Genomic DNA, 18,329 nt, shown 5'->3' on the forward strand with positions numbered 1-18,329 from the left:
TAAGACTTATTGTGGTCTTCTAGACAGGAAGGTGACCAACCAGCAAAAGAAAGTGAAGTTCTCAGAACAGCCTGAGAGATGGCAAGTCAGGATCCTTAGAGAAAGTGCACTGGTGAGGAGAACAGCCTCACTCTCTGTCTTGGGCTAATAGTAAAGAAAAGGGAAGAACAGTGAGTGGATAAATCCACACTAGCTCCAGGTCGGCATCGAGATGTGTTGCTTCTGTAGGTGGCTTAGATGTTCCTTGTGTCACTCACATCGTCAAGCTGTACAGGGAACCATGAATATCCTCAGAGCAGGATCCTCTGCTCCTCTCAGCCTGATCATTGTTGGGCAGGATTGCCTCTCGAACTACAAGAAGAAATTAATATTTCTTAGTTTGCTACTAATCTGGAGCTTACCTGGACTTACTAGCTTAGCAGTATGGTTTCATAGGACCTTCAAACCCCTGAGTCTGAGTATGGGGATAAAAATGTAAATTCCTTTCCAGTTTTTAACTACATGAAAAATTTGCATACCCAGTAAAAGTAAACTAATATTTACAAAGTGTCACTGTAAAATAATGGGAATTAATTTGCAGAAATTATGCCATAAGATTCAGCCTCTGCCACTTTTAACTGATTTTGCACAATAAATGTCATAGAAATGATCTAAGGCACAGTTTCTTACTGTTGTAGATGTGATTGTCTCTTGGTATCTGCAGGGGATTGATTTCAAGGATACCAAAGCCACAGGTGCTCAAGTCCCTTATATAAAATTATGTAGGCTTGTGTATTATACAATGCATGTGTAACCTCCCCTATACTTTAAATCATCTCTAGATAATTTATAATACCTAAAGCAGTATAAACACTTTATAAACAGTTATTACAACATATTGTTTAAGGAATAATAATAAGGAAAAGAAGTCTGTTCATATTCTATATAGATGCAATTTATTTACATATATACATAGAGAGATTAGAGTTATTGTTGTTTTTAAGAAAATATAGTTTTACCTTAATAAACATTTATTGGAGCTGAGAGTGTAGCTCAGTGATAGAATACTTGCCTAGCATGATGGAGGTCCTGGGTTCCATCCCCAGCACCAGAAGAAAAGAAAAACATCTATTGACCACCTGTCTGTTAGGTATTATGGAGAAGATAAAAAGAATAGTCTTTGACTCCTAAGGGATCCAGGTACAGGAGTCTAATATCCTCTAAAGAATTAGAACAGAGGTTGCAGGGCAAAGTGCTGTGCATGCCTATAATCCTAGCTACTGGGGAGTCTGAGGCAGAAGGGTTGCAATTTCCAGGTTAGTCTGAACATTTTTTTTTCTTCAGTACTTGGCATAGCTTGGGAAATTTAGCAAGACCTTGCCTCAACATGAAAATTTTAAAAATTCCTGGGGATATAGCTAGCTCAGAAGCAGAATGCTCCTGCTTTCACTTCCCAGTACCACACCAATAAATGAATGAACGAATGAATGAATGAAAAAAGAAAGAAAAGAAAAGGAATTAGAACAGAGGTTGCATCCCTCTCTCCCTTCCCTGGGGCTGTGGAACTCCATGCTAATATGGGTGCTAACATAACCTGCTGAAACCATCAGACAAGTTAGTGCATGATACCTGTGAACTTCCTTGACACTCCAAAAGACTGTCTTCAGTGAACTTCATTGAGGTTCTAAAACCTCATGTCTGCATGAAAATGTGCTTGCTGTAGAGGTTTCTATTTGCATGTTTGGTTTTGGTGCCAGGGATCTTCACCTAGGGCCTTCTGAATGTTAAACACCTGTTCTACCACTGAGTTGTACCTTCTGGCCCCTATGGAGGTTTTTTTTTGTTGTTTGGTTGTTTTTTTTTTTTTAAGATAATGTCTACTACATTTTTGAGTCTGTGACACTTTGAGGTCTTTGTGAGAAATTTTGTTTCCTCTATAAAAGAAAAAAAAGATATGTATTTTGATCTTGTAAGAGTGAGAACTGTATCACTGAGAGCGATATTACCTTGGTCACCAAGAAGCTCAGAACTCTCAGCTATAAGATCAATTCTCATATCTATTATAACTGTCATATCTCTTTGAGACTTACTGTATGTTATAGCCTTTCCTGGAATTCTAATATTCTTGTATTATTTTTAGACCTATTTTTTATTTCCATCTTATCGTTTTGTGGCAGGTATTCCTGGTAAGTTTCTCAAAATCTTAAGGAATGATAGTAGTAGGCAAATAAATAAATAAGCACAAATAAAATATAAGAAACTAGTTACAAGATGTTATTCATTACTTGCTATATGCAAAAAAATGGAAAACAAGTAGTTATTTTTGTGTGTGTGTGTTTTTAAAGGAAATAGAAAACCACCTTGACAAGGACACAGATGGCTACGATGTGGTGCTTGATGCTATAGACACTATGCAGCGTGTGGCCTGGCACATCAATGACATGAAGCGGAAACACGAACATGCAGTCCGGTTACAGGTGAGCCCACAGCAAGGTGTCAGTACCCAGCAGGGCTGCAGGGACACAGATATGTATCATTTCCAAAATCAAATCCAATATTAAGATTGCACAAATATCATACTTCATTTATGGTCCTCATCATAATTCTCCCTGAAGAAAGATCAGGGCACCAACAATAATGACCATTGTTTAGAGTAGCTATTTAAGACAAAGTTGTTATGTAATTTAGCTAATAACTTGCTTATAGCCCTTTGAAGACCCAAGCTAAAAACTTTCATCTCCCAAGGCCTTATCTTATGTTAAGTAATAAAATTATAAATTAGTAATTTTTGTTAAAAGCAAAGTACCTAGACCTTTTAAGCTTCTATTCTTTCTCACTCATTCCTGCAAAACCATGAGATGGTTCTCAAGCACATCGTTTTAGTTTCCTCATCGTTAAAATGAGACAGTCAAATGAGAAGTTTGCTAAGGTCCCATCTAGCACCAACATTTTGATCCCTAAAGCACTCAGGAATTTTTAATAGCTGCTGTGCCAATTATCCTAGAAATCTCAAAAAAATAGCCCTCTTTAAAAGCTATTTAAAAACAAAAACAAAACATACAGGCCCAAAATCCAGTGCCAACTTCTTGGGTGTCCCTAAAGTAAAACAAAAAAGCCCAGAGTTGACTCCGCACTATGCAGGGACACAATGCATCATTTGGCTCATAAGACAGAAAAAAATCTAGGCAGGTGGGCAGGAGAGTAACGATATCATGCCATAGAGTCAAAAATCAGAGGGGGGCAACATCCTACTCTTTCATGCCATATCTGTTTTTTGCAGTAGTAGCAGAAAGTTTAATGCTTAGTCATTCAAGTGTATTGCAGGCATCAGGCAAACCTTTGTTGGCATTCTGAAGACAGTGCTAAATTAGATTCTGGTCAAACTTATCACCATTTCTAGTTCCTTCCTTCCTTCTTTCTTTCCTTCCTTCCTTTTGCCTATGGCATGGGTTATCAAACCCAGGACTTTGCACATGCTAGGCAAGCACTGTACCACAGAGCTTTCTGTTTTCAACCAATGAAGTCTTTTATTATCTTGTGGCTTCCTTAATTAAGTGGTACTTGTGAACATTTTCATTTTTCAAAATAATGACATCATCTTCCTTAAGCAATATTAATGTACAACAAATCCTAAAGAAATGTCGATCGTGCTACCCATTTCTATATTTACCAAGTTCCACTAAAAACACTAAAACATAGCAGCAGAGAAATGTTCATTTCCTTTCCCGAAATCAGTGAATTAAAAACAGGAAGCTTCTGAGAAAATATGTCTCATGATCGTGCACACAATTTAATTTTGTGTAACGTCTACATGGTATGGACTTCAGTTTTTCGAAGAAAGATTTCAAGTCAACCTCTCTATAGATTTTTTTCTTCTGGAGAACAGGAGGTCAGAAGGTCAGAGAAAGGATGCCCACCAAGAAGTCCCAACTGGTGGTCCTGTTCCCAAGCTTTTGAAAGATGTAGCTGCTGTTGCCACCCACAGCATAGGAATTATTAAGGAATAGAAATAAGTAATTGGCAACTCAGCAACTTACAGCTTGACTCATTTTTGTTAACCCTTGAGTGGTACCACCCAGAAATGCAGATTTATGTCACCATTCCTGAGGCTCAGTGGATGGGCCACAGAGCCTTTGCCTCCTGTTGAATCCACGGGGCCTCCCCTTTTCCAGGAGATACAGAGTTTGCTCACAAACTGGAAGGGGCCAGACCTCACCAGCTATGGGGAACTGGTGCTCGAGGGAACCTTCCGTCTCCAGCGGGCCAAGAATGAGCGGACGCTCTTCCTCCTTGACAAGCTGCTTCTCATCACCAAGAAGAGGGATGACACGTTTACATACAAAGCTCACATCCTGGTAGGTGTGAACACCAGTCACACGGGGGGCAAGGGCCGGGGGCTGCTTGTTCCCTGTCCCCAGAGTGGGCCTCACCTCCGTGCTCTCTCTGCTCCAGTGTGGCAACCTCATGCTCGTGGAGGTGATACCCAAGGAGCCACTCAGCTTCAGCGTCTTCCACTACAAGAACCCCAAGCTGCAGCACACAGTTCAGGTAAAAAGGGCCTCTCCTCTTCCCTGGGCCCCTCTCGTGGACAAGGAGTGCTGGGTGCCAGGGCCTTTCCAGGTTTTCCTGACCACACAGAGTGCTTCCCATCTCATCAGGGGGCTAAAGAGTCCAACATCTGTCCAACTGTCCCACATCTGACCCTTCCATCTGCCCCGTAGGCTAAGTCCCAGCAAGACAAGCGGCTCTGGGTTCTGCACCTGAAGAGACTGATCCTGGAGAACCATGCGGCAAAGATTCCAGCTAAGGTAAGACGACAGATGCAGTCAGCAGACAGTGGCCGAGAAAGGGGTCAGGTCCTAGCAGGGCAGCCAGACAGGAAGCGAGGCTCAGTTGAAAAAGAGCATCTGAGATGTCAAGTCTGTAAGGACTGATTCCACCACCCAATGCTGCAGAGATTCGCTCATAGTGGGCTCTATTTGAGGTGTTCCCCACCTTGGGAGATTGAAAGAAGTGAGGGGAAAGACTGTAAGGAAAGTTCCAGAGGACTAACAGAAAATAGAGTACGAAGTTGAGCGTGGTGGCGCACGCCTGTAATCCCAGAGGCTCGGGAGACTGAGGCAGGAGGATCACAAGTTCAAAGCCAGCCTCAGCAAAAGCAAGGCGCTAAGCAACTCAATGAGACCCTGTCTCTAAATAAAATACAAAATAGGGCTGGGGATGTGGCTTACTGGTTGAGTGCCCCTGAGTTCAACCCCCAGTACCAAAAAAAAAAAAAAAAAGCAAAAGAAAATAGAGTATGAGAAATACTCAGAGGGGCACTAAGAACCGGCCACACAGGAAAGACCACCTAGGTGCTAAGGGAACAGCACCCAGAGAAACGAGCCCCAGGTGTGGCAGTGAGTGTACTCAGAGTAGGGGCAGCTGGCCCTGTAACCCCTGACCTGTTTGCTCAACATGGTGAAATAATGGCACTGTAAGCCAGGTGTCACGGAAGGACAAGTGTCTATTTGAGTTGGGAGAGGAAGGAAAGTGCCTTTACTTCATTCTTGAAGGATGAGGAATGTTTTTATAAGTGAAGGGAAAGGAAAAGGGAAACCAGGCTGAAAGAACGTGTAAACAAGCAGGAGAGAACAGGGCACTGTGCTCAGGGCCCAGAGGCGCTGCCCACCCGGGAGGGCCAAGCTCTCAGGGGTCAGGGTAGGAGGTGAGGCTGGAAGGCTCAGTCGGCTGAGGGAGGACTTTGGACCTTGCACCATGGAGTCTGCGTGGTGAGATGAGGAGCAGTGGCTGTGGTGGCCACAGAGGGAGAGAGGTGAGACAGCTTGTGAGGCAGAGGAACGGGAGTTGGCCCACTGAGATTCAGTGTCAATCGTGACCTGCACCCAGAGCATGGCGCTGGAGTCCCCACCAAGCTGGGAGGCAGGGAGAACTGGTTCGATGGGGGTCGAGGAGCAGGGGAGGCAGGACCCTTGCAGGTAGAAATTCAGGTTCTGGGAGCTGAGGGTTAGGAGAGACAGAAATGGAAGCCCTAAGATTTGACAGGATGGTTCACAAAAGTGTGTAGAGGAAAGAAGGCCCCTTGGGAATCCCAGTGAGTGGTCTAAAAGGGGAGGCCGATCTGAAGCACAGAAAAAGAAAAAGGGGCCGTAAGAGAAGCAGGGAAGGGCATTGTGCCAGCAAAGGAAGGTGAATCTCACAGACAGGGAATAGAGAACAGTCTTGCAAAGGTCAAACAATTCAAATGGAAAGACAGATTTTTAGGGTTGGCAGCTAAGAAGAAAAGGGTCTAAGTGGGTCAAAGAGCAAGGGCGAAATGAGGAACAGACCAGGTGTCACTTCTTCATTTCACAAAGTTCAGAAAAGGAAAAAGCTGGTAGGTTGGGGAAAAACCAAAGCAAAGTAAGATGCAATGGCACAGGAGGCTAAGGCAGGAGGACCACAAGTTTGAGGCCAGCCTCACCAGGTAGGAAGACCTTGTCTGAAAATAAAAAGGGCTGGGATGTAGCTCAGTGGTAGAATGCACCTGGGTTCAACCCCCAGTACCCCCCCCACACACACACACATACACACACATACACACAAAGATATCATGTGGGTAAGAGGGCTGCAGGGGATAGGAAGGGAAACAGGAGATAGTCAGGCCAGGAGAAGGATGTTTGTTGGAGTGAGACCTGGGAAGGTGGGAACAATAGGCCCATCAGCGCAGCAATAGGAGCTAGTCTTGGGAAGGGTTGGAAACATCTTTCCTGAACTTCTAGAGATAAAGTAGCCAAGGGACTATGGTGCAGGGGTGAGTGTCATTACCGGTGAGCCAGGTAGATGGTGGAATGGTCCACAGTGGGAGGGAGGAGGGGCAGAGAGTGGGACCATAATCATGGGAGTGGACCTGGGTGGGAGATCAGGAGGACTGAGCTCTGAGAAGAGAGTCTGTTTTGCCCTCTGTGTATTTTGAAAAGCTTTTGAAGTTAGTCCTCAGGAGCCGCCAGCCCCAATTACTCAGGAAATGAACATGCAAAGGTGTGTACGTGGACTCAAGTGGGAGTTTCATTTCATCCGGGGATTATGAGATGCAGGGGAGCTCGGGCAGAGAGGTGACTGCATTTGCTTCACCGCTGGTCCTGGGGTTGCTGGCCTGGTGCCCTGGAGGCCCTCTGAGTAATGGCAGCATGTGTCCCATGCCCCACCTGTTGATTACAAGTCTCCTGGGAAAATCCAAGTTGCTTAAGAAGATTCTGAAAGGCAATTATAGACCATTACAAAACCAGACTAGCCTGCATACCTGTCCCCTTTCTCCTACACCTGTGTGTGTGTGTGTGTGTGTGTGTGTGTGTGTGCTCTTGGCCCTTTGCCTGTATGTGTGAACAGTTGACATAGCCATAGTAGAATTGTATTTTTCACCTAAGTTGTTGATCCTTTTAGAATCTAAATTTTTTCAAGTTACAACTCATTGATCACATATACACTGTGCTGTACTGTATCTTCTTTCACCCTCAGCAAAACACCTTATGAAATAAGTCTAATTCAAGAGCATTAAAAACAGAGGTTCAGAGACATTAAGTTGTGCAAGTTTTACCACTAGTACATGACTAAACTCAGACTCAAACCAAGGTCTGTCTGCCTGCAAGGAACTTCTTAACCATATTGTTCCCATGGGTGATAAAAATACACTTATTTCATATACTTAATCCACTGTAATGTTATAATATAAATAAAAGGATTACGTTGAACTTTTTGATGAAAGCTACATCTTTCATCAAGACTATTTCTTAGATTGTTTTCTTAAAGCTTTCAAAATGTATTTCTACAAAATAAAATAAATGTATAATGGGGCATTTTAGGTAAAAATGTATCACTGATCTAAGTGTCAACACAGCTGTTGGAGATTTATTAGTTTAACTCCTCCCAGCCTCCACCTACTCCTTTAATTCCACGATGGTCCTTGACTGACACCTAGTGGAAACCCTGGGAATAGTACTTTTTTTGAAATTAAATGTCAAGGTTGGGGGACAGATACTTTGTTCAGGATTACAGATAACAGGGAATTCCCTGGAAGTAGCCCTATTCTCATTCATCTAGATGTTATATAGACTGAACTCTTATCCAAATTAATTAATAATGATTAATTATTAATTTAAAAATTAATAATTTTGCATTTCATATATTAACATGGTTCTAGAAACGTGCTTTCCAGAAATTGAGCTATCACTTGTATTTGAAATTTAATTCCAACTGGTACTCTCAAATTCTGAATTTAAAATAGAAATATCAACATAACAAAAATCTAAGTATTTTGTTTTCTCAAATCTAAGGTGACTGTGTTGAGGCCTCTCTCTCTCTTCCCTCACTTTCTTAAACTAAATATGATTACCATTTAGCCTAAACATTTTTATAATATCAAAGATATCAGAAAGTAGGAGTGAAATTATTTTGAGTCATTTTATCATAGTTTTATAGGTTAAGATACACTTCTCTTGAGAAATAAAAATGACACCAAAGAGGCTATAAAGGCCATCTAAACTGATTACTTTTCTTTGAATCCTTAGGCAAATTGGCTAAGAAAATCAGCTTGCCTTTTTATAACACCCTAAACATCCGTAACATATGGCAATAATAATAACAAAAAGAAACCTCCAAAGCATTAGCCCTCAGAAGGTGGGTTGGAGAGGGAGGGCTAAGTAGAGCAGCAGGTCACTGGACACGGCCCCCCAGGAGGGCAGCAGCAGCAGCAGGCAGGTGAGTGCCTGTGCCCGATGTTAATGCAGCTCCACCTGTGGGTCCCACTGCAGTCCCATCTGACAGTGGAGGAAGTTCAGCCAGAGACAACAGCACCCACCACTTGGCTGTGTGCCCGAGCTGGGATCACAGTGACCCTCAGCACCTTGACTCCACACTGTACCTTTTTTCCCCTGCCTGGGGCACCCAGAAGAGATGGGAGGTGAAGGAGGCCATGGAGACAGGGCAAGAAACCTGATGGTCACCATGCAGCCTTTGGGAGGAGAGATGCAGTGAGAGCAAACTCCAGCAGCCATATTCCAATCAACTAAAAATGGACAGCCCCCCCACCCACCAACAACAGGGCTTCCACATCTGCAGATCCAACCAAATGCAAATAAAAAAAATGTTAGGAAAAAAATTACGGCTACACTGAACATTTAGACTTTTTTTCCTTTTCATTATTCCCTAATGAATAATTATATAACTATTTCCATAGCACTTATATTGGATTAGGGATTATAAGTAATCTAGAAGGGGTTTAAAGTATATGGGAGGATGTGTGGGGGGGTTATATGCAAATACTTGCCACTTCATATAAGGGACTTGAGTATCCATCAGTTTTTGTACCTTTGGGGCATGCTGGAAATGGGACACTGAGGGAGACTGTGATTCTAGGGACCACCCAGTGGCATGGGGAGGGCTGGTGTTATATAGATGCCAGGCTCTGGGCCTTGGGCTTTTGATTCGGTAGACCACTATGGGTCGCAGGAGTATACATTTCTTTATCAGCTACCCAATGAATGATTCCTGATGATCAACCGGGCTTAAAACCAACTCTTCCTTTCTCCATCTATTTTTGCAGATTGGCGGGGGGCTGGGGGGTCAGCCCTAGCTCTGGAGTCTCAGTTGGGCAGCATCTACGGTGCCCATGAGGGCATTTATCTCATTGAATTCCCTGAGCTCCTGATCTGTGTTTTAATGTCTGCAAGAAACAGTCATTTAAAGCTTTTTCTAATTTCTTTATTCAGGTGGGATAAGAACTGTATTAGAATTAGTAGATTAAAGAAAAATAATAATAATACTTGTAATTACAGCTACACTTTCTCTTTCAGGCCAAGCAAGCAATACTTGAAATGGATGCCATTCGTAAGTTTTATGTCCTTAACATAAATTGAAATATTCCTTACTTGTAATCATCACATTTTCTCTCTTATGAAGAGTTTATAAAGTGTCATTTGTAAGAAAACAGCATCTCTTTGCTCCCTACCCCACCTCCCGGCCTACTGAGTTTGGACTTGGCAGTATGATTGGGGAGGCCAGTCCATTGGAACAGATGACCTCCCTTGAGTTAATGTTACCTGCATCTCTGAAGATGTGCATGTGGCCTTTGAGGTCCTCTGAACCTGGGCTCCTGGAAGCACTGCCTCTAATTTGAGGAACACCAGTTTATGGCTTTATACCCGGAGTGCTGGCCTTCAAGGTGCCATATTCAGTCACTGGATATGCTGCGTGTCTTTAGGATTAGACCAGAGTTTCTTAATCCAGAGTCTGTGTGCTGCCTCGCAGGGGCAGAAAGACATGAACTCAATGAAAATTCCTTTTCTGGATCTAAATCTTTCACCAGATGCTTAAAGGAACAATGTCTGTAAACATTTTTAAGAATACTGCACTGGAGTCCTTGGCCCATTTATTGATTGGGTTATTTGTGTTTTGGGTGCTTAGCTTTTTGAGTTCTTTATATACCCTAGAGATTAGTGCTCTATCTGATGTGTGAGGGGTAAAGATTTGCTCCCAAGATGTAGGCTCTCTATTCACTTCACAGATTGTTTCTTTTGCTGAGAAAAAACTTTATAGTTTGAATCCATCCCATTTATTGATTCTTGATTTTAATTCTTGCACCAAAGGAATCTTATTAAGGAAGTTGGGGCCTAATCCCATGTGATGGAGATTAGGGCCTACTTTTTCTTCTGTTAGGCACACAGGGTCTCTGGTTTTATTCCTAGGTCCTTGATCCATTTTGAGTTGAGTTTTATGCATGGTGAGAGATAGGGATTTAATTTCATTTTGTTGCATGTGGATTTCCAGTTTTTCCCAGCACCATTTGTTAAAGAGGCTATCTTTTCTCCAATGCATGTTTTTGGTGCCTTTGTTTAATATAATTGTAATTTTATGGGTTAGTCTCTGTGTCCTCTATTCTGTACCATTGGTCTACCAGTCTGTTTTGGTGCCAATACAATGCTATTTTGTCGGTTTTTTTTTTTTTTTTTTTTTACTATTGCTCTGTAGTATAGTTTAAGGTCTAGTACAGTGATGCCACCTGCTTCCATCATTGCTAGCAATTAGAGAAATGCAAATCAAAACTACTCTCAGATTTCATTTCACTCCAGTCAGAATGGCAGCTATTATGAATACAAACAACAAAAAGTGTTAGCGAGGATGTGGGGGAAAAGGTACATTCATACACTCTGGTGGGACTGCAAATTGATGCAGCCAATATGGAAAGCAGTATGGAGATTCCTTGGAAAATTGGGAATGGAACCTCCGTTTGACCCAGCTATCCTTCTCCTTGGTCTATACCCAAAGGACTTAAAAGCAGCCTACTACAGGGACATAGCCACATCAATGTATATAGCAGCACAATTCACAATAGCCAAACTGGGAACCAACCTAGATGCCCTTCAGTAGATGAATGGTCAAAAAAATGTGTCATTTATAGACAATAGAATATTACTCAGCAATAAAAGAGAATAAAATCATGGCATTTGCACGTAAATGGATGGAGTTGGAAGAGATAATGCTAAGTGAAGTTAGCCAATCCCAAAAAACCAAATGCCAAATGTATTCTCTGATATAAGGAGGCTGATTCATAGTGGGGTAGGGAGGGGGAGCATGGGAAGAATAGACGAACTCTGATAGGGCAGAGGGGTGGGAGAGGAAGGGAGGGGACCTGGGGTTAGAAATGATGGTGGAATGTGATGGACATTATTATCCTAAGTACATGTGTGAAGCACAAATGGGTGTAAATATACTTTGTATACAACCAGAGATATGAAAAATTGTGTTCTATATGTGTAATATGAATTGTAATGCATTCTGCTGTCATATATACATTTAAAAAAAAAAGAAACCCTCTAGAGAGGGAAGCAACTTGCTCACAGTTTTGCATATTGTTGTCAAATTTTAAAAAGAAAAAAAGAATACTGCACTGGGGACAACTGCCACAGGGCATAAAGGGAAGAGTGGCAAAGCTGGTGATTGACAGCTCCTTCTGCTAAGGAGTAAAAATGGAAGGCAGAGGAAGACGGAGGAGGGGGAGAGAACAGGAGGGCAGTCGGTGCATCTTGGAATCCTGCATGTAAGAAAAAACCTGAGATGCAGTGAATGCCAGTTACGGGGGTAGGATATGTCAGGTGAAAAAGAAAATCCATAAATTATTCAAACAAGATGTGACTATTTTCCAAGGAGCCCAGAGCACTCACTCTGCCTGTTGTTATCTTTACAGATCATCCAGGCTTCTGTTACAGCCCTGAGGGAGAGACAAAAGCATCCTGTGGCTCTAGAGAAGGTTCTACACCCTATCGGCTCAGAAGAAAATCTGGTAAATAGGATGTTTTGTAATCCCAGCGACTTGGGAGGCTGAGACAGGAGGATTGCAAGTTTGAGGCCAGCCTCAGCAACTTAGCAAGATCCTGTCTCAAAATAAGAAATGAAAAGGACTGAGGATGCAGCTCAGGGATAAGGCAGCTCTGGGTTCAATCTCCAATACCACCAAGAAGAATAAAAAAGGATGTTATGATCAAAACATGATATTAACAGGGCACTGGCAGTTCCTTGCCGGTGACAGGCCTTTTGAGCTCACTGCTTGTTTGATTGCACCTGAGCCTGCCTTAAAACAAGCCTCTGCAGCCTTTATTTTAAACTCTTTTATCCTTAATGCTCTCTTTTCCTGTGAATAGAAGACATATCAACTAATCTTGCTTTGTAGAGCATCTTACCATGGGTCTGTAGTTACTTAAACCCTGTTTGCTGTTGCTAATGAAAACTGTTATCTTGTGAACGACACCTCAAAAGATTATTCCAGCCTAAAATATAAGTACATATTTGCTACATCGGACTGCATGCAGTCAGTGTTTGCTTAGCCCAAGGATCTTGGTTTTTTGTTTTTTTAATCAGTGTTTATTGAGTACCTACTGAATGCCTTGCTGGAGACATGGAATGCAAGGAAAAATAATGCATGTGATTCCTGTTTGCAAGGAGCTCCCTGTGGGAGTGAGTGACAAAATATTGGGAATAAACACCAATCAGTCTAATGGCATTGTGACACAGGAGGGATGGAAGGAAGAGTGGAGGGATAAAGGAGAGAGATTAACTTTCTAAGAAGAGGAGAAAAGGTGTCCCAGAGAGGAGGGGAGTTCCCCTGATGGAATCTGGAGAAGGCAGACTGGGCCAGAATAGTATGTGCTGAGGCCCTGAGACTTGCACCGACATTCCTGAGGACAGACAGTGGCTGCTGGTCATTCAGCCTGACTGGACAGTGGGGTGGAGCAGGGGAAGGTGGAAGGAGACCAGGCTCAAGATGTACAGTTGGGACCTGAAGGCGTTGCCCTAGGGTTTGAATTTTGCAGCCACAGAAGGATTTTAAGCAATGAACAGAATATTTGCCTTCTAGAGACAGAACTCTGGCTCCACGTGGAGAGTGAAGTGGGCAGGAGGGAGACTGTCATGCTAGTTTGAGGGAAAGATGAGGACTTGGATTCAAGAGTGGTAACTGGGGTGACACTTTCTCAGGAGCCCCCAGACTGTGATGGATAAAACCAGGAGGAATGTAAAGTCAAGTCCTGGTCACTAACTTGGGAGGGCAAGGCCCATGATAGCCCAGAGGAAATCCGGATGCAGGAGCAGATTTGGAAGGATGGTAAACTGGGATTGAGACGGTGAGTCTGCTGCGATGGAAACTTGGGACAAACGTCTGGCGCAGAATATAAAATTGAAAGTTACCAGCTCACGGGGTAGTTGAAGCTGAGAAAGTCTCTAGTAGTTGGTAGGTTTGGTGACGTAGCATTTTGATGCTAGTCCTATGATGATAGGACTCCCGATTCCTTAACATTTTGACAGTGAATTTCTTGCTCCTAAATAACTCTGAGCAAAGGGAATTTAGGTAAATTTGATAGAAAATTACTAGAGCTCAGGTAACCTATCAATAAAGTAGTGATTTATGTATGAAGACAATTTTTGATTGGGTTTTGCAAATAATGCTGGCTTTATTTTTCTCCCAGAACCTTCCTCGAGATCACATAAAGTTTTGAAGACCAGCGGTGAGTCCCAAAAATACATTGGCATTTTCTTATTCATTCAAAGTAATACACCAAAAAGTAAAGAAAAAAATGCAGATGAATTACAGCTGAACTGGTTTGAAGGTTGGATCACAGAAAGATTAATTTCTATAAGCAAAAATATCCCGTTATAAAACATATAGTCAGATGACATAAATTATTTGCAGTATATCGTGACAAGCATAAAAACACACAGATGTTCCTATCATGAGAAAATACCATACAACCAAAGAAAGAGACCAAGGACCCTTTTTATAAAAAGAGAAAAAAATCAATGTTAAGGGGGCAGCTTCACAGAAGAAAAACCAACTGCCAGTAAAATTTAAAAATGGTCACCGGATGTTACTAATCCAAAAAAAGCATCAATTTAAATGAGATAAATTTAAATTTAAATGAAACTATGACCTTGGCCAAAAGATATAGAAAAATAGGTGCTCTGAAACTACTGTGGAAGGGGATAAATTTTTGCAATCCTTTCAGAGCAGAATTTGTCAATACCCATGTAAATTTAAAATGGAAATTTGCCCTTGACCCCATAATTTTACCTTTAGGCCCGTGTAGAAGTACTCACCCACATACAGACGTAACTACATATATTCATGTTCTTGGCAGCACTTGTAATGGAGCACCACGTAAGATTCCCATCTAATGAAGTGGTTTAAACAAATTGTGGTATACTGTGCATCTGATGAGATATTCTATTCCACAGCTGTTAAAAAGAATGAAGTAGATTTCTGTCTACCAACAAGAGGGTCCATATCTATTTAGCAGAAAATGGAATGTTGCATAGTGCATCCTTACCTGTAAAAGCAACAGTTGCGCATCATGGCGGGATAAGGGCAGTGGTTTGGGGACTTGGAAAAGTGGTTTGGGGACCTCTGAGGGAAGTTTTATGGGAAGAGAAGTGTTTTTCTTCTGTAATTAATCAACTCTTACAGGTGAGGCATTCTGTAGTGGTGTCTAGAGAACTGAGTAGGCACACCTCCCCCCAATTCCATTTGCAACACTACTTAGCACAGGGCCAAGAAGACCCTGTTGATAAAGGCTGTATCTTTTGGTTAAAACCAATAAAATGCCTCAAACTTGACCTATACATTCTCCTATCTTTATGTGATTTTCTTTCTTTCTTTTTTTTTTTTTAAACGGTACTAAGGATTGAACCCAGAGGTACTTCACCACTGAGGTACAATCCAGCCCCTTTATGTGACTGTCATGGTTTGGGGCATAGGCGTTTTTTTCCCCAAGAAGTATACATATTTTTGTTTGTAAGCTTTTGAAGCTTTTCAACCTAAAGTGGTGTGTTCCTCTCAAGGATTCGGGGAGACACCTGAGACTCAGATAACCTAAGGTGGTTTCCCTACTATAGTAGAGGATGTGTTACTGGATATATAATGGAAAGGCATTTTTCAAAATTAGGCCCCAAGCCCCAGAAGTGTTTTGGGCTTCAATCACAAGCACTAAGCTTAGAAGTCCTATAAAATATTAGTGCTTAGCTAATATAAGAGACATATTTTTAATTTTCAAACTTGAAAAAAAAAATTCTTTGTTTTTCAGAAACAGTACAAGACATCCGAAAGGTAAGCTCTACCATTTCTTCTTCTTATGACAGAGTTCAAGCCAAGTCCTATGGAAACTAAGCATTTACCCTTTATTTTAGTGGCCCCTCTTGATAGTGTATCTCATCCCCAGCCTACATTTCAAGCATAAACCAGTACTTGACATTTTGACAATTTTACATTTTATATTTATTTTACATTTCTAATTATTTACATGTAATTTAATTTATCGACTTCTTCCCTCCCTCTTCTTAGAACTAAGGCAACTCTTTGTTTCTGCCTCTGCCCCCAATCCCCCTCGGGAGCTGTAAGCTCACCTTAGGAAGTAAAAACACCTGCACAGCACTGGCCTGGGCCATCTCACATTGTCATGTGTCTCTGCTCATGTAAAGCTAGGCCCTTGCCTCCTGATACACCTCCCTGCTCAGAGGGAGGCTTCTATCACAGGGCAAGGGGCTCCTTCTAAGAATATGGTCCTGAGCTGCGCAGGTGGTCATAGGCTTGGAGTTCCAGCTATTCAGGAGGCTGAGGCAGCAGGATGGCTTGAGTCCAAGAGTTCAGGGTCAGCCTGGGCAACACAGCAAGACCCTGTCTCAAGCAAAAAAAAAAAAAAAAAAGCTTAAAGTATTGTCCTTCTACTACCCTAGGAGGTGTGATGGTATGTCACATACGGAACATTGCTGTATTAAGTTATGTTTTTTTATTCCTCTGATATAAGGTTAGGAGGAGGATTAGAAGGCAGTCTGGGCTGTGGGTGTGGCTCAGTGGTAGAGCATTTGGCTAGTATCCCTGAGGCTCCATCCCCAGCTCTGAAATAAAATAATAACAGTATGTTCTATTGGAAAATACGTATCCAAATATGTTACCTGTATCCTGACCTGAGTGATTGTAATGATGTGGCAACTAATCAATTGGCTTAATTAACAATTTTTAATTAACCAATTATGGTTTATCTTGTGATGAATTTCTCCCCCACAATCCAGGTTACACCATGGCTTAACATAGGGCCCAAATGACCATGTGAATAAAGGTTTATCTTTTAGTTAAAACCAATAAAATGTCTAACAACCAAAATAACCTTATATTTAAGTGATTTTTATGTCTTAGGGCATGTGCATATTTTTCAGGTCATACAAATTCTTGTTCAGAAGCTTTTTAAACTTGTTGATATGAATTGATTTATTCTCCTGAAATATGGCATGAAAAAAAAAATTTTTAAGCAGGGATTGAACCCAGGGGCACTCTACCACCGAACCACATCCCTCACAGTTTTATTTTTTTATTTTGAGACAGGGTCTCACTAAGTTGCTTAGGGCCTCACTAAGTTGCTGAAGTTGTCTTTGAACTTGCGATCCTCCTGCCTCAACTTACATAGTTAATGGGATTACAGGCATGCACCACCATGCCCAGCAAAATTTTGATCTTCTAATCTTTGTTTTCATAAGGGTCATTGCAGAAGTTACCCTGCTCCTTAAAGCAGCTAAAGTAAGATCATGGAGCCAAGTCCCTCTCCATACTAATTCTAGAGATCAATCTAAGAGCCTCTTGGAAACTTCTTATGACAGAGTTCAAGCCAAGTCCGATGGGAACTAACTGAATCTCATAAAATCAGAAGACAAGAAAGAGAGAAAACACCAGGGTGCTTTCTCAGTAGCAAAATTCCATCTCCTAACAATAATGGCCTGAATGTCCATCAAACACGAGAGCAGATTTAGCCATGATCAAATAGCTTATAATAGGAAATTCCCCTTAATAATAATATTTCTACCAGAATATATAGGTATATTCTGAGGCTCTGTGCATGAGTGTGCCTAGAGTGGTTAAGCCCATACATTGGCTGTGGTTGAGATGTGTATTGTAATCCATTTCTGCCATCTATAATAACTGCATGACTACAGTCCAGTCCAGTAACTTTCTCAGAACTTAAGTGCCCTAATTTACAAAAGTGTTATAAAGATTTATTATGACAATATGTTTTTAAAAGCACTTAATGCATTATTTGGCACAAAGCAAGTATTCCATAAATGATAGCTATTATCAAGTTATTAAATACCATAATGCTGAGAATATAGAAAAGCACACACACAAAAAAATGTTCTCTTTGGATCTCATTTAAATTGAGGTATTTAAATTACATGCTTATTTAAATTATATTTAAATATATTGATGAGTTCTTTTTTAATACCTTTATTTTATTTATTTATTTTTTAATGTGGTACTGAGGATGGAACCCAGGGCCTCACACATGCTAGGCAAGTGCTCTACCACTGAGCCATAGCCCTAACCCCTATTGATGAGTTCCTAATCGAAGTTTAGCTCTCTGTCAGTTCTTCTAATGATTTATTGGATGTCAATTTTTACCTTACAAGTATGGCTACCTTCAAGGGTAATTAGTGTAAAAATATATTCCAATACTTATATTCTGGATTTCCTAATTTTCCAAAACATCTGCAAGTTTCCTGGGATGAAAGATCATAAGAAGGATTACTTTTGGTATTTTGAGAAAAAAAACACAAAATTGTTTCTTTACACTATCAAAATGTTTTCTCATAATTTAGCAAATATTAACTCATTTAATTTATGGAAAGTAAATTACTAGGTACCTCTATTTTATAAATATTATCCAGGTGCAGTCTAAGGGGAAGGAAGAAACACTAAAACATGGGGGAATGGATACATAAAAACAATAAATTTATTGCATACAAATATTATATATGTTTATATGTGTGAAAAAAATAAAGGA

The 18,329-nt window shown here is 41.2% G+C and overlaps 1 protein-coding gene across 8 annotated transcripts in view; it reads left to right on the top strand.

Moving 5' to 3' along the window:
- Positions 1 to 18,329, top strand: part of Plekhg1 (pleckstrin homology and RhoGEF domain containing G1) — a 208,941-nt gene that overhangs the window by 178,615 nt on the left and 11,997 nt on the right. For all 8 annotated transcript variants that reach the window (XM_015502244.2, XM_048799875.1, XM_048799867.1 and 5 more), the window contains 8 exons: positions 2,325 to 2,456; positions 4,152 to 4,334; positions 4,432 to 4,527; positions 4,701 to 4,787; positions 9,810 to 9,843; positions 12,200 to 12,295; positions 13,974 to 14,012; positions 15,585 to 15,607. In XM_015502244.2, coding sequence (XP_015357730.1) covers positions 2,325 to 2,456; positions 4,152 to 4,334; positions 4,432 to 4,527; positions 4,701 to 4,787; positions 9,810 to 9,843; positions 12,200 to 12,295; positions 13,974 to 14,012; positions 15,585 to 15,607 — 690 coding nt within the window. The remainder of the gene's footprint in view (positions 1 to 2,324; positions 2,457 to 4,151; positions 4,335 to 4,431; positions 4,528 to 4,700; positions 4,788 to 9,809; positions 9,844 to 12,199; positions 12,296 to 13,973; positions 14,013 to 15,584; positions 15,608 to 18,329) is intronic.

Source organism: Marmota marmota, unplaced genomic scaffold, assembly GCF_001458135.2.
Source record: "Marmota marmota marmota unplaced genomic scaffold, marMar, whole genome shotgun sequence".
Taxonomy (NCBI): domain Eukaryota; kingdom Metazoa; phylum Chordata; class Mammalia; order Rodentia; family Sciuridae; genus Marmota; species Marmota marmota.